Here is a 27,984-nt window from a genome sequence, read left to right as displayed (position 1 = left end):
ATTTAAATTTAATTTATACAATTAAAATGGTGCAAATAACTAATGACATACATATTCCGATACCATCGTGATTAAAAAAATCTCATCCCTTATTTGAACAACAACTATAAGTTTATAACTTATCTATTATTTTTTCACAATTGTAAGATTTAAGAAGTTTACAAAAATTATAATTGATACAAAAAATCACTTCACTCAGACGGAGGAAGAAACGAAAAACATGTACATGAACCTATCCTATAATCAAATCCAAGGCTATAAAAATAACCCAATTAGTCAACATGGAAATACATCACATGTGACATTTACGTGGGACCCCCCAATTAGAAGGTTGACGTGTCTTATGATTATTGGACAAATAATTCTTCCAAACCTTAAGTATAGTATTAAGGTCAGCTATTTTGTTATCTAATCCAATGCAACAATTAGCATGCATTGTGCAAACCTTATTAAAATCTCTACTTCTTTCGCAAAACCCACCAAAATAAGTTGTATCCATGAACCTTAGTTTTATTCCTAGATGTCTTACAAAACCACCCCTTTTTATCTTGTTAAAAACATTTTGTTCATGCAAACGAGGGTATGTGTGTCTCGAGGATACCCAAAAATCGTAGAATTTGATGGTGCGATTGTTAGACCTTACGAAAACAAATCCATTGTTGGGAGCGTTGTTTAAGTCGAATTCATCGCCGTTAAATTGATCACATGAGGTCTGAAAGTCTGAATCAGAAGTAAAATGTGGGAATGGATCTCTAAACCACATAACGTCGGTATCCTGTAAAAAAAACAAAATTAATATGAAATGATTTGCTATATGTATATAACATTTATCATGCAACATTTTTATATGTTTCAAAATATTGAAAATTGTCCCTTGCATACGCACCTACCCAAAAACACACTAATAAAACTGACACGTATTTATAGACGTATAGTACGTGTGCACAACCCACACTAAACTTAATTGAAATTGCAATATTCTACGAACCAAAATTGCATATATGTTTAGTATTTAGATTAGAATAATTACCGTGAAAACAAAGTTGTAGCCCAAGCTTAAAATAGTTCGCAAGAAAGCGAGTCTTCCCCACATCATATTCAAATAGATAGGAGTCATAAACCTAGCTTCATGAGCCATTGTAGATGATTCTTTAGTCTTGAGGTAGTAACAATGGTGTCCCAACTCATGGCATCGAAGATACGCCTTCTCGTCGACTGCTATAACAACCAAATGATTGAGAAGATAGGCTGTATTATTTCCAATTTTGAAACTCTTTAAGAAAAGATCAAATATAGAGTTTGGTTCTGCCCATGCATCGTTCAAAGTTGTCAATATCACTGTTTTCTCCTTTGTTGAAGCCGCCTCTAGAACCTTCCTTAGCTCATAATACTCGTCTTTGACCTACATGTATAAAATGTATGTTAAAAAAAAAAGTCCATAGTTTTACTATAATCATGGATATCAAAGTTTGTCGTCAATATATATGTGTTTACTTTTCAAATCTTGTGAAAATATGTATATTCAATGTTCTACACTTTATTAATTTTGTCAAATGCAAAGTATGTAATTCGTCCTACGTATGATACATTGGACCGGTCATTAAATATACGTTAAGAAATGGACAAATTTGATAGCATGATATACCAAATTACCAATGTTTTACGTAATTCATATCATACCATTCTTAAAATTTAAGATCTTGATTATTCTCAACGGAATAACTGTAAAAAGAACTAAAACAAAGTCAATTAGCGTAAAAATAATAATAATAATTTAAAAGTCGAGATTTTTACTATTTTTCCAATTAAAAATTTATTTTATAAACCAAGCAAAAGAAACTCACCGTGCCATTATTGTCACCATAGAAAGTAGAAGATAAGCGCCCCAAACTTGGTGCAAACTGCCCATTTTTGTTGCTTGAAGAGTATAACAAGACTAAAAATGCAATTCCAAGCGTCGAAAAAACAACTAAACTCTTCAAAATCCTTGCAAAATCTAAAGGCTTTGTAGTTGATGATGAATAGTTATCATTCTTCATGGCCGACGTCGTTGTAATAATAATCTCTCCCATGATTGGGCTACTCTCATCACTAATCTTTCCCTCCTCCATAACACTCTTCTTGTAATAAAACCTCTAGTACAACTTTATGCCTTCACTAGATGATTGATGAATTAGTACGTAACCCTGCCTTGGTTTAAATAAAACTTTGAGTTAATTAATTATAAGAAGATAATAAGCTAAGAAATTAATCAATAAAGGGAATCATGCATTAAAAACATGCATGCCAAACCATATGGAATGTTTGAGAGAGGATACACAAAATTCAAAGTAACGTCGAATAATATGTGTATATATAGTATAGTTTTGTAGGTGTATATGAAAAGGTCAAGTCTAAAATATTGGTGGTCATATTGGACCGTTTTTAGTTCTACAATATTGAACACGTCATTGTAATAGTTTCCAGTCAGATTCTTTTGTTTTTCCTACTAGTAGCCTTTGCAAATTGCAATATGATTTTACTTTAATTTATTTAGTCGCCTTCATTATCGTTGTAATTAAATAAAATATTCTATATATGGGACCAATAGAAAAAAGAATTTTGAAAAAAGTACTGTTTTATTAATAAATTTCAAAAACTTAATCATTATATTGTATTGGTTCATTTTCTCAAAGTATTAATAAAGTTTGATTGGTTTATGTTAGCGTATGTAATGTGATACACAGAGTATTATGATTTATGTAGGTTTTATAATTGAAACGGTAACAACAATGAACACTTTTTTTGCTCAAAACAATGAACACTTTTTTTTTTCTTTTCTTGTGTGTGTATTAAACCAAATAGTAATGTCCATAGAGTAATTAATTTCTCATCAAATGAAAATTCTAATTTATTCTACATACGTTATACAATTGATGAGAGAAAAACAGATTATGCATAAGGTATGAAGATTGAGATCAGATTATAGATAGTTAGGCCATGTTCACTTTACCTTATATCTTTGCTGAACTAAAATTATTTTTGTTGAAATTAAATTATTTTTACTGAACTGAAATTATTTTTACTGATATTCTATTATAATTCTTCTTTAAAGATACTAATTTTACTGAACTTAACTTATTTTTACTAAACCGAAATTACTTTTAAAGAACCGTACTTATTTTTACTGAACTAAAATTATTTTTACTTAATAATAGTATTAAGTGAAGTGAACAGGGCCTTATAAAGTATTATTAAATAATTAACTAGCTAGCCGTTTCATTGTAGACATTTGCACTATTCAAACACACTCTTTTAAGAATTATTTTGTGATTTACAAAAACACATGTGATTATATTTGATTCCTCTCGTATATACTTTCACTTAGTAGTTTTTATATATCACCCCCACATTAACATTAGACATGAGCGGGAAAAAGTTAAAGAAAGTGTATGGAAATAGAGCTAGTATAAAGTTGATGGGGATAAAACTATAAAAGTGTGAAGAAGTGCACATTGAAATTGAAACGTAAAATGTAAATTTCTTTGAAAATACATAAAAGAGTGAAGTTAATTTTTTTAACAATTTTGTTTGGAAATATATATGGTCATACATTGATATTTTGGGTATTATTGATAGACTTAATTTTCTTTTATGGGGTCCATCATCCATGGTATGCTTATTCCTTTTTGCCATTTTAGTCGATGGGAAAAATATTAATAAATGTCACATTAATTTATTTTGCAACTTGGAGTATGACTAATATGCCAGTCGGTAGTGCTCTTCTAATTATCTAGGCCTACCTCTTGCTATTATGGCTATTTAGTGTTGAGATACGATGCAGATCGATATGTATATATCATTCTTACACAACTTGCATAACTTTTTTAGGTGATATTTCAAACTTAAAAAAAAAATTAAAAAAAAAATACGAGTATTATAAATTATGAGAATTTTTACCGTGTACAAAAATTAAGGTTTACAAGTTGAAACATAATACTTTGTATTTTTGTAATTTAAGGGTAAATTTTCCTGGCAGGATGGACAATATTTAGTGTTAAGGAACTATATCACCAATTCACCACCAAAAGCCTGTTTACTTTTGAAGTTCAAGATTGATTTATATACTCAATCAGTTAGCATTCTTGGCAAGGTTAATTTTCTAGGAAAATAAATGCTTTTTAAAATTATTATTACTCGATATTATTTTTACTCACCTTTACAATCCAAATTTAAATTTGGATATAGTAGGATGGAAAAAGACATAAGGAAGACAAAGATAAAGAATATAGAGCATTCCACCTAGTCGCTCAAATTAGCTTCAAAGCTAAGTATAGATAGGCATGCATGTTTTTCTTCTGAACTTTCAAACATACCAAAATAAGTATTGAAGAATTTTCTTCATACATTAATTATCCATTGTTTGGTATCATAATGAAATTAACATGCATAGTCATTTGTCAATATAATAGACCCTTTGTTTGTTCTATTTTGTCATTCTGTGCGTGTAAATATGCCATTATTTCTATATATATGACTTGTACAATACTCCATAAATAATAAACATTATTAAAACTATATATAGAACATCAAGATTCAAATAACATACAAAAACAAAATTCTTCCTAGTTAGGATTTTTCTTGTGAGTTTATCACCGTCTAAATAGGCAGAACTTTTATAGAGACAAGATGAGTAGTATTCGCTAATTGAAATCCAAATCAACAATTAATAATTATGTTACAAAAAACAATATAAATAAAATACTTACCATAATAAAGTAGTCTTTTCCCTTGATTATTTCATCTGCCTGAATTTATATATTTATTTGATAATGGCTGATGAGCTCCAAGTTTAAGTATGGTAAAATATATACATATCTAGAAAGGATAAAATATTTTTGTAGAAAATATGATTCTTTTTTGGTTGCAAATACCAATAAATAGAGTATCTATATGATTCATTTTATCTGTATTATTAGTATTAATATTCAGCAACTTGCATGTATGATGACAACAAATTAAATAATAACCACACGTTCCTCCAATCAATATAGCAGATCAGCAGAATTTCTTTGACTATTATTCGTGAGTACATTAGTCACTACGAGTACTTTGTTAATGGATTTCTAATTTCTTGATTGCGTTGTTATTCAAATCATAGATAAGCATATTCTTATCAAGGGTCTTGATCCAAAGTGATGAGTGAGAGAGTAGAGAGAGTACGTCACTACTCACTACCTAGTGTAACGTACTATCTCAGCTCCGTTACATATTACAATATGTGTAATCTTTGAATTTTTTATATCTAACAAATAATATCCAAAAATTGCGCATAATAATATAACGGAGGTAGTAGTCAACAACTTATTATGCCTTTATTATATTAGTTTGTTATATGGCAATGGAAGTAAGGTAGAGAGTTACCTGGCTCAATGCTGCCCCATCAATGAGGGTGCGCAAAGTGACCAACCGCATAGGGGACCCTCATTTAAGAGGGTCTCATAATTCGACATATAATGATTATTGTATGTTTATTATTAACATTATTAACACATTTTCCTATCTATATCTATGCTTTAGGTAAATTAATAAATTAAAATAAATAAATTGTACTAAAAAATATTTATTTATATATTAACAACAATATTGACACGTTGTATAGCTAGGGTTATACTCTTTCTTTTCTTTTTTTTTTTTTAATTTTTTATTTAAGTATTATTTTGATTTTTGCACTATATATACATATAATTCACTTTGATCAGTCTTAGTGATACTTATACATAGGAAAAAAATAGTTATACACTAATCCAAGATTTGTTTGAATGGTCCTAATGTATAGTTTTTAGACATCAAATTTAAGTTATTACTCCATATAATTTATATTTATTGATAAATAAGCATAGTATTAATCAATGTTCTGCAAAATTTAGCACGGGCCTCCGACATATTTAGGATGCGGCTGGACGCCCCAACCAACCACTGAGAGTAGTATATGGCTAAACTAGAGACCTGTAACGTAGGTCAAGTTCTCCTAGTTCTCCTAGTCCCCCTAGATATTGTTTCTAGTTATTTGACCCTAGTGTGAAAATATATAAGTTGATTTTTTTGAAAATTATTACAAAATATTAGGACCACATAATTGGCCCGTAAACTACGAGTAGTTAATTGACTTATTGATGCCCCGGAACAAACACTAAGAAATAGTGATGGATTTGTTAGATGATTAAGGTTGGTCTTAGACTCATAGAGTGGAAATGAACGAAAGGGTGACTTTATTTATTTATTTTTTTTTTTTGTTTCCATCCGTTTTACCCTTTGGGCTAATTCTGATTCGGGAATCAGTTTTGGGTGGTTAAGTTCCAGCTCCCTCCCAATTGTTGTTGCGGGGGATAGAATTGAACACAGGTCCTCCCTACCAAGTGTAGTCTCAATCACCACTACACCAACATCCAATTGGTAAAGGGTAACTTTAATTGATTGTGAAAGAAAGCCAAATAATTATTTTGAATAATCTATTTATACAACAAAAAATAAAAAAATATAAAAAAAAAAAAAACAAACAAATAAATTAATCATTTAATTAAAACTAGAACGAAACTTTATTTTGAATCACATGAAAGGCCATTTGGGCTTGAAATGTGGATGCAACACAGGCCCACCCATACCTGGTGCAAATTAATTCCACTTTAAAGGAGGGGTGGATGAGATTCGAACCCGTGACCTTTGTATCACGTTGGCTCTGATACCATGTTAATGGACCAACTCAACCAAAAGCTTAAGCTAATGGTTGAGGCCCAAGAATATGTTTTATACTCTATCATTTTTATTTTTATTTTTCCACACTAGCTAGAAAAAAAATCAAATTCAACCATTTTTCTAATGAAATAAAGTATTTCGTATGTATATACATTTGTGCAATTCAAGTACTTCGTATACGTAACGTATCCTTCTTGGTAAACTCATTACATAATTATTTGATTTGTAAATATAGATGAAAATACACTTATCGAAAAAGTTAAAAGTATAATAAGAAAGAAAAATATGAAGGTTAGAGGCCTTAGAACAATATTCAATTTGCTCAATACTAAACTCTTACCTTATCAAAAGTTCATGATGTCAATGTGTTAACATCTATTAGTGAATTGAAAAATATCACATATGACATTGATTTGGAACCCCCCAATTAGTAGGGATCGAATGATTTGAGGCCATGTAATTCTTCCAAACCTCTAGTGTAGTGTTTAGGTCAGCTATTTTCCTATCCAACCCAGTACAACAATTAGCATGCATTGTGCAAACCTTATTGAAATCTCTGCTTATTTGGCAAAATCCACCAAAATAATTTGTATCTAAAAACCTAAATTTCACTCCAAGCTTTCTTACGTATGTACCGTTTTTTATCTTGTTGAAAACATCTTGTTCGTGTACCGTAGGATATGTGTGTCTTGAGGATACCCAAAATTTGTACAATTTGATAGTGCGTGTGTTAGACCTTACAAAAAGAAATCCGTTGTTTGGGGGGTTTTGTATGTCGAATTGCCTGCCATTAAATCGATCACATGAAGTTTGGAAGTCTGAATCTGGGATGAAATGTGGAAATGGATTTCGAAACCACATAACATCCGTATCCTGTGAAACAAATAATATAAAATAACTTAAATGAGATTGATCCAATAAAAGAGTTTAAAGTGCTAAACAAAATTGCTATACAAATTATTTATTTTTGACTGTTAGAAGCTAAGCAAATTGTTCATTATGAGTTTTTCAGTTTTTTCTTTATTTTTTGTTTTTTTTTTATTATATATATAGATTTTCAGTTAGGAATTATTATATGGGGTTCTAGCGCAATAAAAGTTCTGTTGATCTTTACGACATATGAGAATGTCAATAAATAAATTAAGTACTTATGGTATAAAATTAAAATTAGTTTTTAAACAACAGAATAATTCAATTTTAATTTTTTAAAATCAATTTTAATAATATCATTTAAATTCCAATACATACCCCAAGATAATACCCTCGACCAGAATTGACCATGAACACTAACCTCATTTACCTCAACTCCTCAAGAATCAAGCAAGACATATGCATGGAATAATAATACCAATAATATATATAGGAGTATAATTCAATAATTCAAGATGGAATATACCAAGTATAACCTATAGAAGTATACATTACACCATTATTCCTTAATTCAATAATTCTAATACAAAAACTGTCAAAAGATTTTTAATAAAGTTGACTTTTTAAAACTACTTGCATACCACGTCACTACTATTCATTGGTTCCTTAGCAAGATACGTAAAAAGTTAATGCAAAAAGAGTTAATGTTAGAAAGAAAGTTACGTACCGTAAAAATGAAGTTGTAACCCAAGCTTAAAATAGTTTTCAAAAAAGCAAGTCTTTCCCACATCATCTCCAAATAAATAGGGGTCATGAACCTTGCCTCATTAGCCATCTCAGATGATTGCTTGCTCTTGAGAAAATAACAATGGGAGATCAACTTCCGGCATCGGCTATACGCGTTCTCATCCACGGCTATGGCTAGCAAATGATCGAGAAGCGGGGCTGTATTATTTCCAATTTTGAAACTCTTTAAGAAGATATCAAACATGGAGTTTGGTGCTACCCATGCCTCGTTTAAAGATGTCAATATTACTGTTTTGTCCTTTGTTGAAGCCGCTTCTAGAACCTTCCTTAACTCATAATACTCATCTATAACCTTCATTTACAACAAGTCCATTGCTTTAAAAATAATTTGAGTCATGAGTTTACTTATAAGTTTTAACTTATCAAATACGACGTATCATAATAAGTTTATCACACAATATAACATTGAAAATGTTCAATAGATTATCGAAATAGTCAATATTAAACTTGTGATAATACTCGTTAAATATACCTACCTTTGTAGATTACAGTTCATATATTTGACTCTATATATTTCGATAATAACTAGCTAGATTAAACTCCTTAAAATTTTAACAAATATTGCCAAAAATAATTATACTACTACATATACAATATTACTCTTATAAACCATGATGCATGCTATATTATTTGAACAAAAAAACTAGAGAAACCATCAAAAACCAAGTTTAAAAAATAAATTAATAAAAAAATATTTTAGCTCACCGTGCCATTGATGTCATAGTGTGTAAAAGAGAAGCGCCTCAAACTTGGTAAAAACTGCCCATAATTGTTATTTGAAGAATAGCACAAAATAAGTAATGCAACTCCAAGCGTCGAAAAAACCACTAAACTCTTTAAAATTCTTCCAAAATCAAATGGCAACGTCGGAAATGAATAAGTATTATTCATACTTGTCGTAATTACTCCCATAATTGGACTGCCCTCGTCGCTTTTTTCCTCCATAACTCTTCTTTCATGAAGTACAAATCCAATAGTTAGTTTGCTTAACAATAATGTGATTGATTAGCCCTTAATATCTCAATATATCACATAATTAATGTGTTTGTAAAGGGTTATTTTGAGTAAATCATACAAAGTAGAAGCTAGCTAGGAAATAAAATTGAGATTAAGTTGGACATATTCTAATGTATGATGGTCTTGGAGAAAAATTTGTGGGAGAGGATTCAATTTTTTTCAATGTAATGTCAAATGTATGAACAATATGCAGATCTTAGCTGTATATGAAATGGTCAAGTTTAAATTATTGCTAGCCACTTGTGATCCAGTACGAGTTTTAGTCTTAAATTAAATTTAATCGATTTCTATATATACAAGTTTATTTGTTCAAGTGTATTGTGTCTAATAAAATATACTCGTTAATCAATCATGGTATATGCGATATATAATGTTGAGGATGTCAAAGGATTAGAATTAGTCTCGAATTCAATGATATATGAGACCATACTAAAATAAATCAAACCATAAAACATTAAATCGAAATACCTTACTTAATTAGCTTATTCCCTCCGTTTTTTTTTTTTTTTTCCTTCCTTTTCCCTCCTCTTATCAAACCAACATTATCAAGTGTACAAAATTAAAATGTGTGATTTATGCAGTCATGCATAAAAGCGTACTCTTTCACGTACAATGATATGTTGTTAATAAGTTGCTACCTACGACTATGATGTATGATCAAATTTCGTCTACACTTTTACTCTTTGCGGCTTTCACTGCACCGAAAATTACTATCAAATGGACAGATGCACATGAAATTGATTTTGGAATCATTTTTTTAATTTGCTAATTATTCATTATTGATTCGTTTTGCAAGTTGGGTTATAGTATGTACACTCGGTAGCAATAAAGTAGTGATAATTAATCTTAGATCAGTAGATCATTAGGGTTGGGATATAATCATATACTAGCATTAAATTGATTTATTTTGTTACGTAGTATAAATGATACAAACCCTAGGACTATACTCTGCATGCATGTGTAGCATTCTGGCAGAAGGACAAATACAGTTGGCATGCAATTTTCAACTATATCTGAAATTATGACATCAACGAAATAATTTTAAAACAAAGTGTTGAAAATTTTACATTGCAAATCCTTAATTTTTAAAATGACCCAACTCAGGCAAACCACACCTCATTTATAAACAATTAATAAAGGAGGGACGTATGACCTGTTCTCTTTAGCTTAAGTTCAGTTCAATTCAGCTCAGTTCAGTTCGTAGTATCCTCCTTTCATAAAATATTCAGTTCAGTTCAGCTCAATTCATTTTAGTCAGCATGTGTTGTGCCTTATTAATTACGAAGTATTTTACATCAGATCATATTAAAACAGCGTTTTTACAATACGGCTTATTAGTAATTACCTTTTTAGAGTAAAGCAACTAACAAAAATGATATATCTACGATATTGTACTCGTATTTGTAACAAAAATATTTGTAACAAATATATCTACAATACCTTATGTTATTGATTTCTACCCCCAGAAGACTTATTACAAGTCAAATGACCATGTTGTGCCAACGACTTGCGCACAAACGAAGGGGAGTCAGATCAGTTGGCCTGGCAGTCTGTCACATTAATAATACTTAATCAAAAGATTACCAAAATTATAATAATGTTACAAAAGTTTAAAATACTAATTATATAATAAAGCAATATGCTATTGGATTTTCTTAAAGCTTCAGGTTGGAAAGCAAATTCGAGGATTAAATTAATTAAATTAGAGTGTAATGATTGTTTTCTAGAACTTTCATCGGCCAGAGATTGTTAAATAATGGCTATATAAATAACTAAATAAGTCAATCAATGATGATCACATTATAATGACTTACATATACATATGTTTATGCTTTGAAGTATTAATTATTCAACAACTTGCAGGATCACATAGAAGACTTACACTTTCCTCCAAAAAAAAAAAAAAAAAGATTTACACGTTCTTCAATTTTAGAGATGAGCTTATTTGACTGTTTACAACGTTGCTATTTAAACGTTATTTAAAATCCATGCCTCTACGAAATTATCAAGAGACTAGATCTATAATTGAGTGGGATTCGCTAAAATACTTAATTATAATTTGCATAAATTAAAAGAGTTTTTGTCAACACAATAAGAAAATACTAGGCTTTTTAAGATATTTCCTCCCGATTCGGAATTCCAGTTATCAATTTTCATCATTAGCCATTGTGGCTCTCTCAACACCAAAAAGTAGATGATCTTAAAAAAATTAAAATAAAAGAATCAGCATGCTCTTCTCGTTAATTAGCTTATGAATGTTAGTTTTTATCACTTTTATTAATTCTTTCAATAATCCAAAAAAATATCAAAATGGGTAGCAACTTTTTTTTTCTCATTTAATACATTTTTATGCAAATTTTCAATATTGAAATGGCAAGTCATATATCTATGAGATAGGGGTACTTTTAAAGTCATGAATCTTTCCGATCAAATATAAGTGACAAGTCATATACGTCAAGCATGACTAATTAAGTATGACTGTATGAAACATTCTCATAAGTAATATCGTAGAACCTTGGCATGATATAGGCATAGTTTTTCAAACAAGTGTTCGAGACATGTCATTGTACCTTTTCATTTCCTCTGTTGCATTAGGAATTCCCCTCATGAGAAGGGATTTCAAATGTTTTCTTTTTTCTTACCCTTGCCAAAAAAAAAAAAAAAAAAAAAAAAAAAAAGAAAAAATTTGTCATTGTACCTTTAGTTCTTTAGGCTTTTAAGTTAGATCAATCCAAGTTGGATCGTTCAATCATTTGAGTTGGAGGTGAGCTCAATTCTAAACGAGTTAAATAGTAAGCTAAACATGACTTTGCATTTTGTAGTAGGCAATTTGAAGATAACTAAGTTTGCATCATACCTGGCCCAAATCACTTGGCCCATCTATATGGTTGAACCATATTTTAAAACCTAACATGATTCCTGACCAAACTTTTTTTTTTTTTTTTTTTGACCAACTCTCATTCTCTTCATTAAAAACCTTAATTCGAGGTTGTAGGATTATAAAATACGGAATATAATATTTGAAATATAATTCTCCCTGTCTGAAAGAAATTTTATTTGCCATTTCCACAATTTGTTTTAAGAAGATGGATTAAAAAAATAAGTAGAGTGTTGATTGAATGTAAAATTTAAAAAACAATAAAGTGAAGTTTGGTGCTTTTTCATTTGTGCAAAGTGAAGTTTGGTTATTTACAAGTGAAAAATAACAAAATGAAGAAGGTGATAGAGTTTGGTTAAAAAATTTGCCTATAAAGAATACGAGTCTTCTATTTAGAGCAAGGTTTTAGGTCAAATGAGACATTTATACAATCTCAAACAATTATAAAACTTGTGTTTGCATATTGATTTTTGTAAAACAAGCATGGTTAATAATTTTATATGTGTAGGAAACTACACAAATGTTGCAACTTGCAAGGACCCAAGAATGGTCGAAAACTCGAGACATATGAAATAAACAAGTGTTGTAAAGTGCAAGTTTTCTAATAATAGTAAAAACTAAGAGCATGTTCATATTTACTAAACTGAGCTGAACTGAACTAAACTTATTTGGAGCTGAATTGAACTGAACTGATTAGAGCTGAACTGGACTGAATAGAGATGAAATGAATATTTTATGAGAAAAGGAAATTAGGAGCTGAACTGAACTAAACCGAACTGAACTGAATTGAAGTGAACAGGCCCTATAAAAAATACAAGTGTTAGTGTGTTACGAGTATTAAGAGCAAAGCGATTTTGAAGATTTGTGGTTTTTAGCGGTTGGTGCCAAATAGCGAGGTTCAAATGTAAGAATATTTGTGTGTTTTCAAGACGACAAGGCAAGCAACAGAAACACAAAGGAGCAGCAAGGCAGACAAACAGTCATCAGTCTCTCTCTCTCTTCACACTAGCCCTGCAATTTGCGCGCGCAAACCAGGTACCTTCCATTTTTCAATTAATTTTGAGTACAATCTTTGCATTTTCAACTAATTTCTGCTTAATTCTTCTTTGAATTTTTCTGGGTCTTCTTGATAATAACAAATCCTCACTCAATTTTCTTCTTGGGTTTTTCTGGGTTTGTGTTTCTTAAAAGGGTTTCAAGGAAAAACTGCGAAAAAGCTGGAAATTCTCATGTACAGGTTAACAATGAAAGCGGTTGCTAGTTCAATGCCGCTTTCAATTCCAAAATGGCGCCCAGTTGTTCTTCTTCTACCTTCTTCACTCCACAATAGCTCGTCTCGTCGTTCTTCTTCACTCCCAATGTACTCTCTCTCTCTAACTTTTTGATTTATTTTAGTCAAATTGGTGGGTTTTATGCAAAATTATGAAATGGGTAATAATTATTTGTTGGTCTGTTTGGCTTAATTTTGTTGGGTTAATATATGTTTTAGGGTAATAAAATTGTATTAGTCAAATTATAAGGAGATGGGTACTATATGTTTATAAGAATGTGATTTTGTTTGGGAAAATCTGCACTTGTTTGGCTTATAATTGAAATACTGTATTTGAGTTGATACTCGTGTTAAGAGAGTGTTTAGGATTTGTTGTGTTTTGAGAGTGTTGCATAGATGTATGTTTCATGTTTGGTTTTTGTTATTGTTATCATTGACTTGCTACTTACTGTAAAATTGGGACTATTCAAGTTTGAGTTCTTAAAATTTAGGTGTTGAGGTTGAGGGAGAGGTGAATTTTAGTTCCAGTATGACTATGGAAGAATCAGGAGTGTATTATACTATTATTGAGAAATGTATCAAAGTGAGAAATCTTTGATTTACTACAATATGACTTCAAAATAAAGTCTTGCAGTCGTTTCCTGACCGATCTAGAAGCTATTCTACAAACAAAGGAAAGTGGATAGTGTATTCGGGCATTGTAGAATGTTGAGCATTGTAGGTACGAGGAGCTTTTTTGAGGTAATCAAGATAGGTGGATGGCATAAATAAAGATTACTTTGGTAGGAACTAGGAAGCAATGATAGTTTTTTTGCTGCTAGTTTCTACAAGGATCTTTGATAAGTAAATGTATGATTATTTCGTATGTAGTAACACCTGAGGCCTGAGGGTGTAACTGGGATGGCAATTGGAGATCAGCCGATGTAAAAAAAATAAAAATAAAAAATAAAAAAATTGAACTGTGGGATCAAATTACCTATAAGCATTCTGAAATAGGGTGTACTATTTTAGAAGCAGTTGCAACAAGTACAAAAACATCAATTCAACTGACATGCTGTCAAATCTTAAACCTTTTGATCCTAAGTTTGTCATCAAAATTATTACTGTATGTCAAAGGTTTAATTGGGTTATAATTTTTTTGTGCTTTTGTCTTTATTCGACTCATTGTTAAAGTTTTTTTTTTTTCCTCTTGTTTTGTTCCTTGACAAGAAAAGATGTATGATGGCGACTTTACCTTCTTCCCCTTCCTCCTCTCCCCTTCCAAAAAGGAAAAGAAAAAAAGAAAATTTGATTGGTGCTTTTGCTTAGTTGCAGAAGCAGACAGAGTGAAGGAGTGCAATATTACAGAGATAAAGAAGCTCTGAAAGGAACAACTAGGAAAAACAAGAAAGCTAAAGAATGGAAAGATGTTCTGAGCGAAAAGGACAATTCCCATGTTTTCTGGTGGAAAGAGGTCCTTAGCTATATGCTTTCTCATTGACATTCATCCCTGCCCATATACATGTCTATGATGTCTACACTTGTTTACATGTGTACACAAATTTGTATATTTCAACACTTTTATGCATTTCTTTATTTATACATAGCTTACGTCTATATTCTTCCGCGTTCCTATGTTGTAGAAATTAGGTGCATGCAGGAAACCTTCAACAGTTCAACTTATTAAGAGACTTGTCTACTCCAACTTGCTTGGGTTGGATGTTAACTTGAAAAATGGAAGGTAAGCTAATATAACTGATTGTTTTTTCCGAACTTTGGCATTTTGGTTATGTAGTTTTTCTCTGCTTTGTGAAATTAAATTACTTAGATAAATGCTTTTTTGTTGCTTGTATTAAATGTTGACTGGAAGTTAGGGGGTAAGTTTGGAATAGTAAATTCCATTTTGTTTTGGTTCCACATTTATATTTGTTTTTTTGGTGACTGATTTTTGAATAAATCATTTATAGATCCTTGTCATCGGAGGAATGATGACAAGTTGTTCAGCCTTTATCTTACATGGAATATTTTTTCTTTATGCAGTTTAAAAGAAGGAAACCTTAACTGGGAAATGTTGCAGTTCAAGTCAAGGTTTCCACGTGAAGTTCTGCTATGTAGAGTATGCCTTCATCTGATTTACTGCCTTCTTGTTATCACACTTAGCTTAATAATCCTCTGCAGTGGTAGGTTAACTTATAACTTCTTCCCATTTCCTTTTTTCAGGTTGGGGATTTTTATGAAGCCATTGGTATCGATGCTTGTGTTCTTGTTGAATATGCTGGCTTAAATCCATTTGGTGGCTTGCGCACGGATAGTGTTCCAAGAGCTGGCTGTCCTGTGGTGGTATTGAAATGACATCTCTTTTTGTTCCTGATAATTTCATCGTCTCATGCTATGTGGGAGCACATAATATAGCTTGTACTTTGTTTTAACTGTTACCATAGTAGCAATAATGTGAACTAATTTGAAACCTGTGTTTTACTCTGGATACTGTTCAGCTTATTCAGTGCTTTGTTAAAAGGAAAGATCCCTCTGTGTCTTTTCCTCTTCTTTTCAGTACTAACTGTTAGAGAGGTAGAGTCGCTTATGTTTCATGATTATCTAGTTTCCAATATAAAATATATTTATGTTTATGTTATATTTCATATTGCTGTCAAGTGGGCTTATTCCCTTGCCTTTATTTTTACTCATTTAATACTAAGAACAAATGGGTTTTGAACATGCTGTGTTTTATGTAAGGACATCTTAGAATAGATATAAGCCTTTTAGGGCTTATATTTATATCCTCCCCCCCCACCCACACACACACACACGTAAAAAAAGTGTTTATTTGCCTGGGGATAATTTACTGATTCTTTAATGGAAATCTCTTCTTCCTCCATTTGGGCTCTCAAGTGGATTTATCTCTTTTTGTCTGCACATGCCAATTCTCCTATGAGATTTACTGCTTATATTGTACTTTTGCAGAATTTGCAACAAACATTGGATGACCTGACTCGCAATGGCTATTCTGTTGTGAGTATTCTAAAGACTATTGTATTGTTTAAAGCTGTCTTCTTTAACATTAATAGATCTACATTTAGTCTCATATTTGATCCATGAAGAAGTCAAAAGCTTATTACATCAATGGCTCTACTAGCCTACTAAGTGTTTCAGTGACATACATGTCTGTAACTTATCCCTTGCTGTGTTTAGGGTCTTTGTCTTCTGTAGAAATGAAAAACTAAGAGCAGTATAAGAATTGTCTTTATTGTACTTTAGGCTAGTTGACTGACTGTACAAACCAGTATTTCTTAATTCCCTATAATTACCTGACAGTTTCCTTTGAAAATTTTCCGTTGAAATGACTTGAAAGTAAAAAAACATACAATTATTCTTAAAATATGAGTTCATATGGCACTCCACATGAAAGGCATATAAGAATCTAAATTGAATTGGAAAGTTTTTATGAGTTGCTCACCTGGTATTTTTTTGTATTATATAATTAGCCAAACAAGTTGGTTTTCCTTTGCAGTGCATAGTTGAGGAAGTGCAGGGTCCAACTCAATCTCGTTCTCGGAAGGGTCGTTTTATATCTGGGTATATATATGTATATGCTATTTTGGATTCACTTTTCTTTTTCCAATCAATTATTTCTGATTTGCTTTAATGGCTTTTCCTTTTTGGGCCTTATGGCGCCTTTGACGAGGAGTCGTTTAACATTGTGATGCTGTTCAAGAATCATGTCATATAACTGACTACTGTTGGTTGAAACCTATGAATTTTGATGGGACAATCACTTTAGTTAAGTAAATAATGTGATTTTGAAAATGGTGTGGAAGGAGGCCAACTCCCTTGTGAATCATGAAACCACTTAAAAAAATCAAAAGTAGTAATGGTCTGATATAGGGGTTGAATTTTTCATTGTTATGCACAATCTTTGTACTCCCTTGCATTCCATGAGGAACATGAGGTCCATGACTGACAGTTTTTGCTGGAAGTGGTATCACGGAATACATTGAGTTTTCTCTATGTTTTGCAGAAACTAGGATATATATAAGGTTGAAAGTAGCTCTCCCTAATGACTACATGTTATACTTTTTCATTACTGTGCCAAAAAAAAAGGTTGGAAAAGAATGTCACCTCTCCCTAGTTGGGATGCTGTACTTTTCAAGTCATCTATTTCAACTGGCCAAGTTTTTAAGTTGATTAGTGTTTTTTATTCTGAAAAAAAAAGGGGGGGGGGGGGGGGTTATAGAGGGAGGGGTAATAGGGGAAGTTGCTTCTTTTTGCCTGGAAGGGGCAAAATGAACATCTTATTATATTGCTTTTATTCCTTGAATTTCATCCTTCACATTTGTGAGAAAAGGTGTTACCAATGAGATGGTTTCTGTGGCATGACTTCATCTGCACTTAAGGTGGTGGTTGTCTTGACAGCATCAATTATTTACCTATTAAAAGATCCTTGCTGATGATAGGATCCTGCTGGTTATCAATGTTTTCATAATCCCATTATTAGCTATAGTTCCTCCTATGTACTGTTTTGTCTGTGACTTTCTACCCATAATTGCTCAACAACAAAGGTTTTCTTTCAGAGGTGCATGAATATATTGGTCATAGGAAATAGATGTCTGTGTATGTTGTCTTAAGCCTGGATATGCAGGGTTTTAATGTGAGCTAACTTGTTTTTGATGCTTAGGCACGCCCATCCAGGAAGCCCATATGTATTTGGCCATGTTGGGGTTGATCGTGACCTTGATTTCCCTGAACCAATGCCTGTTGTTGGTAAGAGAGAAGTTGAATATGCTAATTATATCTTTATTTGGTTGTGCTATGTCAAGATAACTTTTTTTGAAACACTTTGGTAGTGCTTTTGAGTTTTTGAATTGTAGTTCAAATAAATAATGAATATGGTGGAGTAGCTCTTACTTACCTCAGTTAATGATGCTGTAGCTCCTGTTCTTGTTCCGTATACTTTTTTCTTTTGAGTGGGTGGTCTGGGTTAAAAACTTAAAATTTCCTGTCAATTGTACTGTCCGCTTTTTGGATATCTTTCTTTCTTTGATTGGCATCTTGGTCAAAATTATTCTTCCTCTTGTTGAATTTTTTCTGCAAACTATTGAGACTAATCAAATACTGATTATTTGATTTGATTTCTGTTTTCAGGGGTGTCTCGTTCTGCAAAAGGCTATTCTTTAACCTCAGTCTTGGAGACTTTGAAAACATTTTCTGTTGAGGATGGCTTAACTGAAGAAGCTTTAGTCACAAAGCTCCGCACTTGTCATTGCCATTATTTGTTTCTCCACAAATCATTGAAGCACAACTCTTCAGGTGTGCATCTTTGCCTTCAAGTCATGTATTTATATGTGAATATCCTATTCTCATGTCTTGTATTCAGATGCTCCAGTTGTGGTCGTAATATCACTGATGCTTTGTTGCTTTGCTGTCCTTTTGCTCTAGGATTTAATTTATCTGGAACATACTTTTGCAGAGGCGATGAACACATCCTTTTTTGTTTGTAATCTTCAATGATATACTTTATCAATCCCCAACAGTGCTTACTCTAGACATAGACTGTGTATTTGGGTTTGATTTGTCGTCTATGGACCACTTATATTAAAGTAATTTGGATAAACATTATTCAAGTCACATTATAGTAAATATCTATTGATTCTAGAAGCTATTGACAGTTGTTGAATGAATTAATATTTCCAATTTCCCTAATTATAGAATCAGATGCTTCATGCTTCCCTTGGAGAACCAATAATTATTCTTTGTTTTTTGGTTCTTTTGGCCCTCTGTAAACTAATCAGGGTTAAGGGTACATGCACTTTGAGTCATGATCTTGCCAGTTGCAGGATCATACTGGGTGGTAATTTTGGCTTCATTATTGAATTTTTATGAAATTGAATTTTAGTTTTTATAATTGAACAATTCCTTTTCTCACATGAAGATGCTTCGATTCAGGAACTTGTCGCTGGGGAGAATTTGGTGAGGGAGGATTGCTGTGGGCAGAATGCAGCTCTCGATACTTTGAATGGTTTGAAGGTGACCCCGTCAAAGAGCTTTTGCTCAAGGTTGATTGCTTGAAGAAGCTAATGACTGGATATCTTATGCCTATCCTTTTGTTAGTTCTGTATGATGTTTTTCTATGTCATGTTTAAGCTTAAGTTAACATGCAGGTGAAGGAGCTTTATGGTCTTGAAGATGTAGTTGTATTCAGAAATATAGCTGTTCCTTCTGAAAAAAGGCCCCGCCCTTTACATCTTGGAACTGCCACACAGATTGGTTAGTTCAGTTTGTAATATTAATTAGCTAACTCCTCTCTCTCTCTCTCTCTCTCTCTCTCTCTCTCTCTCTCTCTCTCTCTCTCTCTCTCTCTCTCTCTCTCTGTAATTTTTTTTTGTCATATATATTTTTGATGTCTTCAGGTGCTATTTTGTCATATATATTTTTGATGTCTTCAGGTGCCATACCAACAGAAGGTATACCTTGTTTGCTCAAAGTATTACTTCCATCAAGTTGCACTGGTTTGCCCCAATCGTAAGTAGTTTATTTTCTTTGTGTTGTTGAATCACTGTTCATCTTATGTAATTTGTCGGTATGAAAAATCTGCCTTCTACTTTTTTTAAAATATGAACTGGAATGCTGTTTCAGAGTATAGGGCTTGTATGAATTTGCTTCCTTTTTACTTGCCCTAAATCTTTTCAATACATAGTGATAAAGTGTATAATTGACATAGCTTTAGCCTTGTTTTACCAAACGAATCTCTATCTTTTAAATTAAAGCATGCACTGATGGTTATCTAGTTTCTTCACAAGTCTTTTTTAGTCACCCCAACCAATCCTTACCTTTGTGGGATAATACCTTTATTGGGATTTTGAATGCTATTATCTCTAAATTGAAATTTTTTGTTTCAGGTATGTTAGAGATCTTCTTCTTAATCCTCCTGCTTATGCTGTAGCAGCTACAATTCAAGGTATGTAGATATAGGCTCGAGGCCTTGAAGTAAGACTTGGGATAACCAGCTGCCAACGTTTATTTAGCTTTCAAATGGCTGGATTGATTGTTTTTGATTCATTGAAAGAAATATATTGAACTAATATGTAAAATAATATGTCAGTGCTTGTTATAATAGTCTGATAGAATGCCTGTAGACTGCAATGTCATTGAATTGCTAAAAAAGACGCTACTAAGTATTTTGCAAGTACCGTAGAGTTTATTATAATAATGCATCAACATCAACACTAGCATCAACTTCTATATTATATTATCATGTCAATGCCTTAATTTCAGTACCCAGTATTCTTTTCATTACTCCATCTGAATTAGAAGCAGATACTTTGATCTAATATGTGATTAACACTTATGAAATTATCTAAGTCCTTATGGATTCTCTATGATGTAGCTTTCTCATTTACCTCTAAATTATTTGCAGAAATATGCAAACGCATGAGCATTGTGACATGCTCAATACCTGAGTTCACATGTGTATCATCTGCAAAGGTTATCCTCTAGTCTCCTTGTATATAGTTTATCCATATGTACTGATTTATGCATTATCTCTAGGCTTCTGGTCTGGTAAATATCAGAAGTTGCCCTCATTGTTCATTATTTCTGTCTTGACTTTGTAATCATCTGCCTATATGGTTTATCCAGTTAGTCTTGTTAAACTCAAAGATTTTTGTAGATTCCATGTCCATTCTTCTGCCTTAAAAGTCAAAACATGTGGTGTGCCCCATCCCTGGGAATGCGGTAGGCTAATCAATACATTTGCAACTAGGATCTAATTGAGATTGCATATCTTCAGTCTGAGGATACATCTTAGTCTCCTACACCTATCCTTGCCTCAAGGGAGAGCCTGTGAGAGGCTATGTGTCTTACTTCAGAAGCCATTTGTTTCCACATGTTTATGTGATCTGCATGACGATCATAAAAGAGTATAGGATGCAAAACTTCAGCTTTAAAATCAAAATATTCATTTTCAGAATGCAGAGCTACACATTTAATGACTATATGAGTGATGTGCATGTAATGTGTGATGACTCATTCAGTCACTGATGCAGTGCAGAGTATTTAAAATAATCAAGTGTATGGTGCATATGCTCCTTAAATGCGTATGTACCATCAACACATCTTCATACCCATTTTCCGTGTTTGTTAGACACAAACTAGCTGTGGACCTTTCATCGAATATCAAGCTTCAGGTGCTCTAATAGACTACTGCTTTGTTCTTTTCTAGAAGTGAGTGTTTCTCTAAGATATGATATGTAGGGTAAGCGGTAATTAAATAATCTGTAAGCAATAATGGCTTGCTTTAACTGCAAACCCTCTTTTTTTCCTTTTTCCCCTGTACCTGTCTTCTTGATTTTGATCTGCTGCATAGAACCTTCTTCCTTTCTGCATATAAACATATGCATGTCTGTATGATTTTATCCGTGCATCAGGCATCTCACCATCTTTTTTCTCTTTCTGAAAGTGCTTGTTTTTCATCCACTCCTTTGAGCGAGATATTATTGGATATATAATTGTGGATTTTTCATCTGCAGCTTGTCAAGTTACTAGAGCTGAGAGAGGCTAATCATATTGAGTTCTGCAGAATAAAGAATGTTGCTGAAGAAATATTGCACTTGCATGATAAATATGAGCTTCGTGAGATCCTCAAATTATTGATGGTTCCTACTTCGGTGGCAACTGGATTGAACCTTGAATTTGACACACTAGTGAGTTTGCAAAATATTATCTTCTTCAAAAGTCACTACTTTTATTATATGCTCTTTTATGTTTTTGCAATTAAAACTAGGAGCTGATTAAGAATATGATACAATGGATTGGAATTTATACTACTTGAAGATGAAGGAAGCTGCCTCGTCAACGGACTAGTCCTAATTGTGGGGCATTATGTCTGAACTGTTAATCTGAAAATATAGATGTTACAAATCTAGCTTATTGATGTTACAGGCATAAATGCATAATTAGTTGCACTGGTAGGGACTGATGTGAAGCTGAATGAAAAGATATTTAGTCAAATAGGCAATCTTTAAGTTGATATCAAAATGAAATGAATTGATGAATTTTCTTTTGAAAACAGATCCTTTTTTTAAAAAAAAAAAAAAAAAAAAATTAAATAAATAAATATATAAAAATAAAAATAAAAAAAATATTGGGTGAGGGGGATTTAGTATGTTAACCATTGAACTGGCACTCTGAATTTTTGCTATGCTAGCTAACAACTTTTATGGAATTTGTATATGGTCCATATTTCGTCACGAGTGTTAGTTTTGTTGGCTAACAGGTTTGGTTTTTTTTTTTTTTTTTTAAATTTTTTTTTTTTAATATATTAAATTTCTTCCAGGTTAATGATTGTGAATGGGTGTCACGTAGAATTGGTGAGCTTATTTCACTAGATGGTGAACTTGAGCAACAAATAAGTTCTTTCCCGCATATTCCAAGTGATTTTTTTGAAGACATTGAGTCTTCTTGGAAAGGGCGCGTGAAAAGAAAACATATGGAAGATTTCTATGAAAAAGTTGATGAAGCAGCCAAGGTCCTTGATATGGCGGTAGGTGCATGTATTTCCTGGATTTTGATTGTGCTCTTACATAGCTGTATTTGTATCACAATACTTCATTTGTTGGATCCCAAATTCTGCAATGAAGTCTGGGTGGTGTACCGACACAGAATCACATAATATTTACCGTCCTGATAAATGATACTCTTATTGGTACATTATTCAGGCTTGTTACTCAACCCCTGCTATAAAGCCTCAATTGTTCTTTCAAATTTACTTATACTTCACATAAAATAATATTGAAATTGTCCTGTAGATGAAACTGCTTCCTTGAGATTGTTAATGCATTTCTTATAATACTTCTGTTAAAGGAACAACTCAACCAAAAGCTTTAGCTGATGGTTGTGGCCCAGAAATATGTTTTACACTCTATCAACTTCAAACCTTTGAGCAATCTTGCCCTGGGAGATTGTCACACTTATTATGCTTACAGCATTATACAGGCCTACAGCGCTTGCGTAGTGCCAAAGAAATGTTTTCTGTGTCATGATTATATGATAAAGTGATCTTTCCTGGTCAAACTAACATTGCATTGCCTTGTTTTGACTGTTATAGGTTGTTGATGTAGAGTGTAGATTGTCTTGTTAGACTGTTGAACATCCTAATTTATATATTGCAGATATGCTTGTGGAAAAAAAAGATGCTTAATCTAGTGCTTTTCTACCGTTAAATGTCTTACCAGGATCCAAGATGTAACTACTCTGTATGGATTGTATGTTTAGTTAGACTAAGTTTTACAAAGCTCTCAGGAGCATGATGCTCATCATGATCACAAAAGAACATGCAGTTTAAAATTTTTAGAAAATAAAGAAAATTGTTTACATGGTTGATTTTTTTTTTAATTTTTGTTTTTTTTAATATATATACATATTCTTCTCAACACAGTTACATATTATGCACATAAACAAATTGATATTGTTGCTGTTGGGAAAAATATGCAAGAGTGCACATAAACAAATATGCAAGAACTTTTAGAGAGGAGAGAGATGGATGTGTGTATTTTTTCAGGCTGAAAATAGTTTCATGTTTGTTTTCAATTATATACCTTAATGTGTTATTTTCACACTTCAATATTATTCTGGTTGCAGCTGCATGTTCTTTATACGCACTTCCTTTGTATCATACTTTCATTCTCATTTATCATATGGGGATCATGATGTAATTTGAGCAAAGTCAAGTTCAAGTTTATGTGACAACACCTGATTTCTCCAAGAACAAAAGTATTTGAAACTATCAACCAAGCTCCTCGCATGAGGATTCTACTTTTGACAGGAGGTTGAATCATTATTGTTTGTATCCTTGCTCCTGTGACCAAAGAATTGAATAGCATTCCAAAACTTTAGTGTAGCTGTTATATATTACAGCTCTGTGCTGCTTATTTGGGTTAAACGCATTTATTCATCACTCAACATTACTCAATTGCTGTTGTCTTTTTTGTATTTGTTACAGTTTCTTACCGGAATTTACAGACTTACAGCATCAGATACCTTCCAATGACCATTTGTGCCTTTTTCATATTTTAGGTATCGGAGGATTTTCTACCTATTATTTCAAGGATAAGAGCTTCTATAGCGCCACTTGGGGGGCCAAAGGGTGAAATTCTTTATTCTCGAGAACATGAGGCTGTTTGGTTTAAAGGAAAGCGGTTTGTACCATCAGTATGGTCTGGGGCCCCAGGGGAGCAACAAATTAAACAGCTGAAACATGCATTAGATTCGAAAGGGAAGAAAGTCAGTGAAGAATGGTTTACCACGACAAAGGTGGAGGATGCATTGATGAGGTTTGCTTCTGATTGTAACTAGAATTGAATAATGATTTAACAATGAAAATTGCTTAAGAAATAAGTTTTGGGTTTCAGGTACCATGAAGCTAATGAAAAGGCTAGAGCCAAAGTTCTTGAACTGCTGAGGGGTCTGTCTGCTGAGTTACAACATAAAATTAATGTTCTTGTCTTTGCATCCATGATGCTTGTTATTGCAAAGGCTCTATTTTCACATGTCAGGTTAGTGTTGCAGAGTGCACATTCTAGACTCTTATTATCTCAGTACTCTTGCTATCTTTCGAAGCAGTTTAAGTTTTCATTAATAGTTGACTTAGGTTGGTATTTTTTGGTTGATGTAATTAATGGCTTTATCAAGTCTTTTTGTTGAGAAATCTTTGTAGCTAAGGTGTATGACTCTTACATCTGTGTGCCAGCACATTAAGCAAAAGTGATAATATGAGCAATATTTATTCCAAGACAGAGAGATTGAGCTTCATATTTAATCAATTTGTGTAATTGAGTTTCTTTTTATTTGTATCTTAGCAAAATTTCTAATATTAGGACTACTTTTTTGCCAACCGAGAGCTGGAAAATTTTGACACAAGATCAAGTAATGCAACTAATACATATTTACTTGCATTTACAGTGAAGGAAGGAGAAGGAAATGGGTCTTTCCTACTCTGGTGGAATTTAGCAGCTCACAGGTAAGAGTTCCTGATTCCGACCAACTACCCCCCACCCCACCCCTTCACAAAAAAAAAAAAAAAAAAAAAAAAAAAAAAAAAAAAAAAAGAAAGAAAAGAAAAGAAAAGAAGAGGGAATCACTCCTTCCTTCTCCTACCCTTTCCTGAAGTGCTTACCCTTCCTCTTGCCCATAATTTGATTTATTTTTTATTTTTTACTTTTGAAACTGGGTATTTGATGTATTCGTGTCTGTGTACAGAATGGAAAGCTGGATGGTGAATCCCTAAGCATGCAGATGACCGGTCTATCCCCGTACTGGTTTGATATAGCTCAAGGCAATGCAGTATGCAATACTGTCAACATGAAATCATTGTTCCTTCTAACAGGACCAAACGGAGGTGGTAAATCAAGTTTATTGAGATCAGTCTGTGCAGCCGCTTTACTTGGAATATGTGGGTTTATGGTTCCTGCAGAGTCTGCTTCAATCCCTCATTTTGATGCTGTTATTCTTCACATGAAATCCTATGATAGCCCTGTTGATGGGAAAAGCTCTTTTCAGGTATAGAAAATTTAAAAGAATTAATCCTAGTGGCTAGTCTGCAATTACATTAAGTTGTTTATGCCTGGACTGCTTTCAATTTTCTGATTTAAATGAAATTTATAAATACAAAAACTTCAGATAGAAATGTCAGAGATGCGTTCACTACTATCTGCAACGACCTCAAGAAGTCTTGTTCTCATAGATGAAATCTGCCGAGGAACAGAAACAGCAAAGGGAACTTGTATTGCTGGTAGTATTGTTGAAACTCTGGATGCAATTGGCTGTTTGGGTATTGTATCAACTCACTTGCATGGAATATTTGATTTGCCGCTGAGAAGAAGCAAATCTGTTAACAAAGCAATGAGTGCAGAATATGTTGATGGTCAAACAATACCAACTTGGAAGTTAGTAGATGGAATCTGTAAAGAGAGTCTCGCATTTGAAACTGCACAAAGAGAAGGGGTACCTGAAAGTCTAGTCAAACGAGCTGAAGAATTATATCTTTCTGTATACGCAAATGAGATGCCTTTGAAATTTGACAAATCTGATTGTTTTGGCTCTACTGCTATTGTAAATAACGCTAATGAAGCTTGCAGCAACATGAGTACTTCCTTTTCTAACCTGAACTTGGCTACCCAAGTGGAAACTCTAAAGAGAGATGTCTATAATGCTGTTACTGCCATATGCCAGAAGAAGATGGCTGAGCTTCATAAAATGGCAGACTCATCTCAAATTCCAGAGATTAATTGCATTTTTATTGCCGCTAAGGAGCAGCCACCTCCATCAACAATAGGTGCTTCAAGTGTTTATGTCATGTTACGCCCGGATAAGAAACTATATGTTGGAGAGGTAAATTTATGTGTTATATTAATATCTGGAAATAAAATATAGGCATTTAATGTAGTTCTTTAGTTACTGAAATTCTATTACTTGCCATCTAGCAAACAACTTTACGAAGATTCCACCCATTCCTTGCTTCATCATGCTGGAATCTTACAGATGTGTACTTCTGTAGTAACTAGTAAGTTTGTAACAAATCAACAGATCCTTATTTTTTGGATTTCATGGTACTGCAGACTGATGATCTCCAAGGTCGAGTCCAAGCACATCGATTAAAGGATGGCTTGCAGAATGCTGCATTCCTTTCATTTGTAGTCCAAGGAAAGAGTGTAGCTTGCCAGCTTGAGACCCTTCTTATCAATCAGCTTCCGAAACGAGGTTTCTTCCTCACTAATATTGCTGATGGCAAACACCGAAACTTTGGCACATGTGATTCCATCTTAGAACCAGTTACTGTGTGTAAATGAATGTGCAGTTATCTCATTCAAAATTTTGGTTGGATTCTAGGGATCAAGAGGGTGTATATTGTATTGGCCCCTATGAAACGTATTTTGTATGGTAGGACTGTAGGAGATGTAAATTGTTCATAGTAACTGGCTGGTGGAAGCAACAATTTTGTTCACAACGCCAAGTTGCCCCACCTGTGTACATCCGTACTTAAATTGAAGCAGTTATTTAGCAATGTTCCTCTTGCATTTTGTCAGATTTGATTTCCTTTCGAGTTATTAACTTCTAAAATACTTGTTTGTGGGGCTGTTTTGACCTTTTCATTGATTGATTGACTTGCATAAGCATAAGAGACTCAGGGTATTGTACTTCGTGCAGTGGTCTTCTCTTGGTAGTTGGTACTGAAGGATCTGATCCTGTCGCTTCCAATATTCCCAACCACTGCAAGGACCAGGCTAGCAGTCTGTCGACCAAGGCATCATCTGATGCCAAAACTATACCCGGTCCTCAAGGCTGATACAAGGCTTTTGCAAAGCCTAGGTTGTCTTGCAAATTCTTAGGTAAATCGGGTGTAGTATTCATTTAGGATCAGACAACCCAGGTACTT

At 32.8% G+C, this 27,984-nt stretch overlaps 2 protein-coding genes and 1 pseudogene across 2 annotated transcripts; 1 reads left to right on the top strand and 2 right to left on the bottom strand.

Moving 5' to 3' along the window:
- Window positions 1–68: 68 nt before the first annotated feature.
- Window positions 69–2,331, bottom strand: LOC145620808 (uncharacterized protein At4g15970-like). Its single transcript, XM_081675523.1, has 3 exons — window positions 1,845–2,331; window positions 1,031–1,402; window positions 69–775 (listed from the first exon to the last, which is right to left on the bottom strand). Exons 1-3 carry the CDS (start codon window positions 2,109–2,111, stop codon window positions 293–295), a joined length of 1,122 nt encoding a protein of 373 aa, XP_081531649.1. The 5' UTR covers window positions 2,112–2,331; the 3' UTR covers window positions 69–292.
- Window positions 2,332–7,131: 4,800 nt separating this feature from the next.
- LOC145619998 (uncharacterized protein At4g15970 pseudogene) lies at window positions 7,132–9,357 on the bottom strand (annotated as a pseudogene).
- A 3,864-nt stretch (window positions 9,358–13,221) lies between these two features.
- Window positions 13,222–27,595, top strand: LOC145619476 (DNA mismatch repair protein MSH1, mitochondrial-like). The gene is made up of 23 exons (XM_081674174.1): window positions 13,222–13,342; window positions 13,499–13,667; window positions 14,892–15,030; window positions 15,200–15,297; window positions 15,597–15,672; window positions 15,777–15,896; window positions 16,521–16,568; window positions 17,068–17,132; window positions 18,232–18,317; window positions 18,699–18,863; window positions 19,500–19,609; window positions 19,715–19,820; window positions 20,000–20,075; window positions 20,453–20,511; window positions 20,971–21,038; window positions 22,082–22,255; window positions 22,888–23,094; window positions 24,627–24,883; window positions 24,962–25,105; window positions 25,512–25,569; window positions 25,809–26,108; window positions 26,229–26,939; window positions 27,167–27,595. The coding sequence occupies exons 2-23, from the start codon at window positions 13,537–13,539 to the stop codon at window positions 27,395–27,397; spliced, it is 3,429 nt and encodes a 1,142-aa protein (XP_081530300.1). The 5' UTR covers window positions 13,222–13,342; window positions 13,499–13,536; the 3' UTR covers window positions 27,398–27,595.
- Window positions 27,596–27,984: the final 389 nt, after the last annotated feature.

The sequence above is a fragment of the Chenopodium album genome, chromosome 27, assembly GCF_948465745.1.
Source record: "Chenopodium album chromosome 27, dcCheAlbu1.1, whole genome shotgun sequence".
In the NCBI taxonomy this organism is placed as follows: Eukaryota; Viridiplantae; Streptophyta; class Magnoliopsida; order Caryophyllales; family Amaranthaceae; genus Chenopodium; species Chenopodium album.
This window is presented reverse-complemented; position numbering and strand designations above follow the sequence as displayed.

Excerpts from the sequence above, each read along its gene's own strand:
- LOC145619476 (XM_081674174.1), top strand. The coding sequence starts at position 13,537 with ATGTACAGGTTAACAATGAAAGCGGTTGCTAGTTCAATGCCGCTTTCA. Across the intron at positions 19,610-19,714 it reads TCAAAGAGCTTTTGCTCAAG|GTGAAGGAGCTTTATGGTCT; the intron begins GTTGATTGCTTG and ends GTTAACATGCAG. Across the intron at positions 21,039-22,081 it reads CATGTGTATCATCTGCAAAG|CTTGTCAAGTTACTAGAGCT; the intron begins GTTATCCTCTAG and ends TTTCATCTGCAG.
- LOC145620808 (XM_081675523.1), bottom strand. The coding sequence starts at position 2,111 with ATGGAGGAGGGAAAGATTAGTGATGAGAGTAGCCCAATCATGGGAGAG. Across the intron at positions 1,403-1,844 it reads ATGGTGACAATAATGGCACG|GTCAAAGACGAGTATTATGA; the intron begins GTGAGTTTCTTT and ends TTATACATGTAG. Across the intron at positions 776-1,030 it reads GCTACAACTTTGTTTTCACG|GATACCGACGTTATGTGGTT; the intron begins GTAATTATTCTA and ends TTTTTTTTACAG.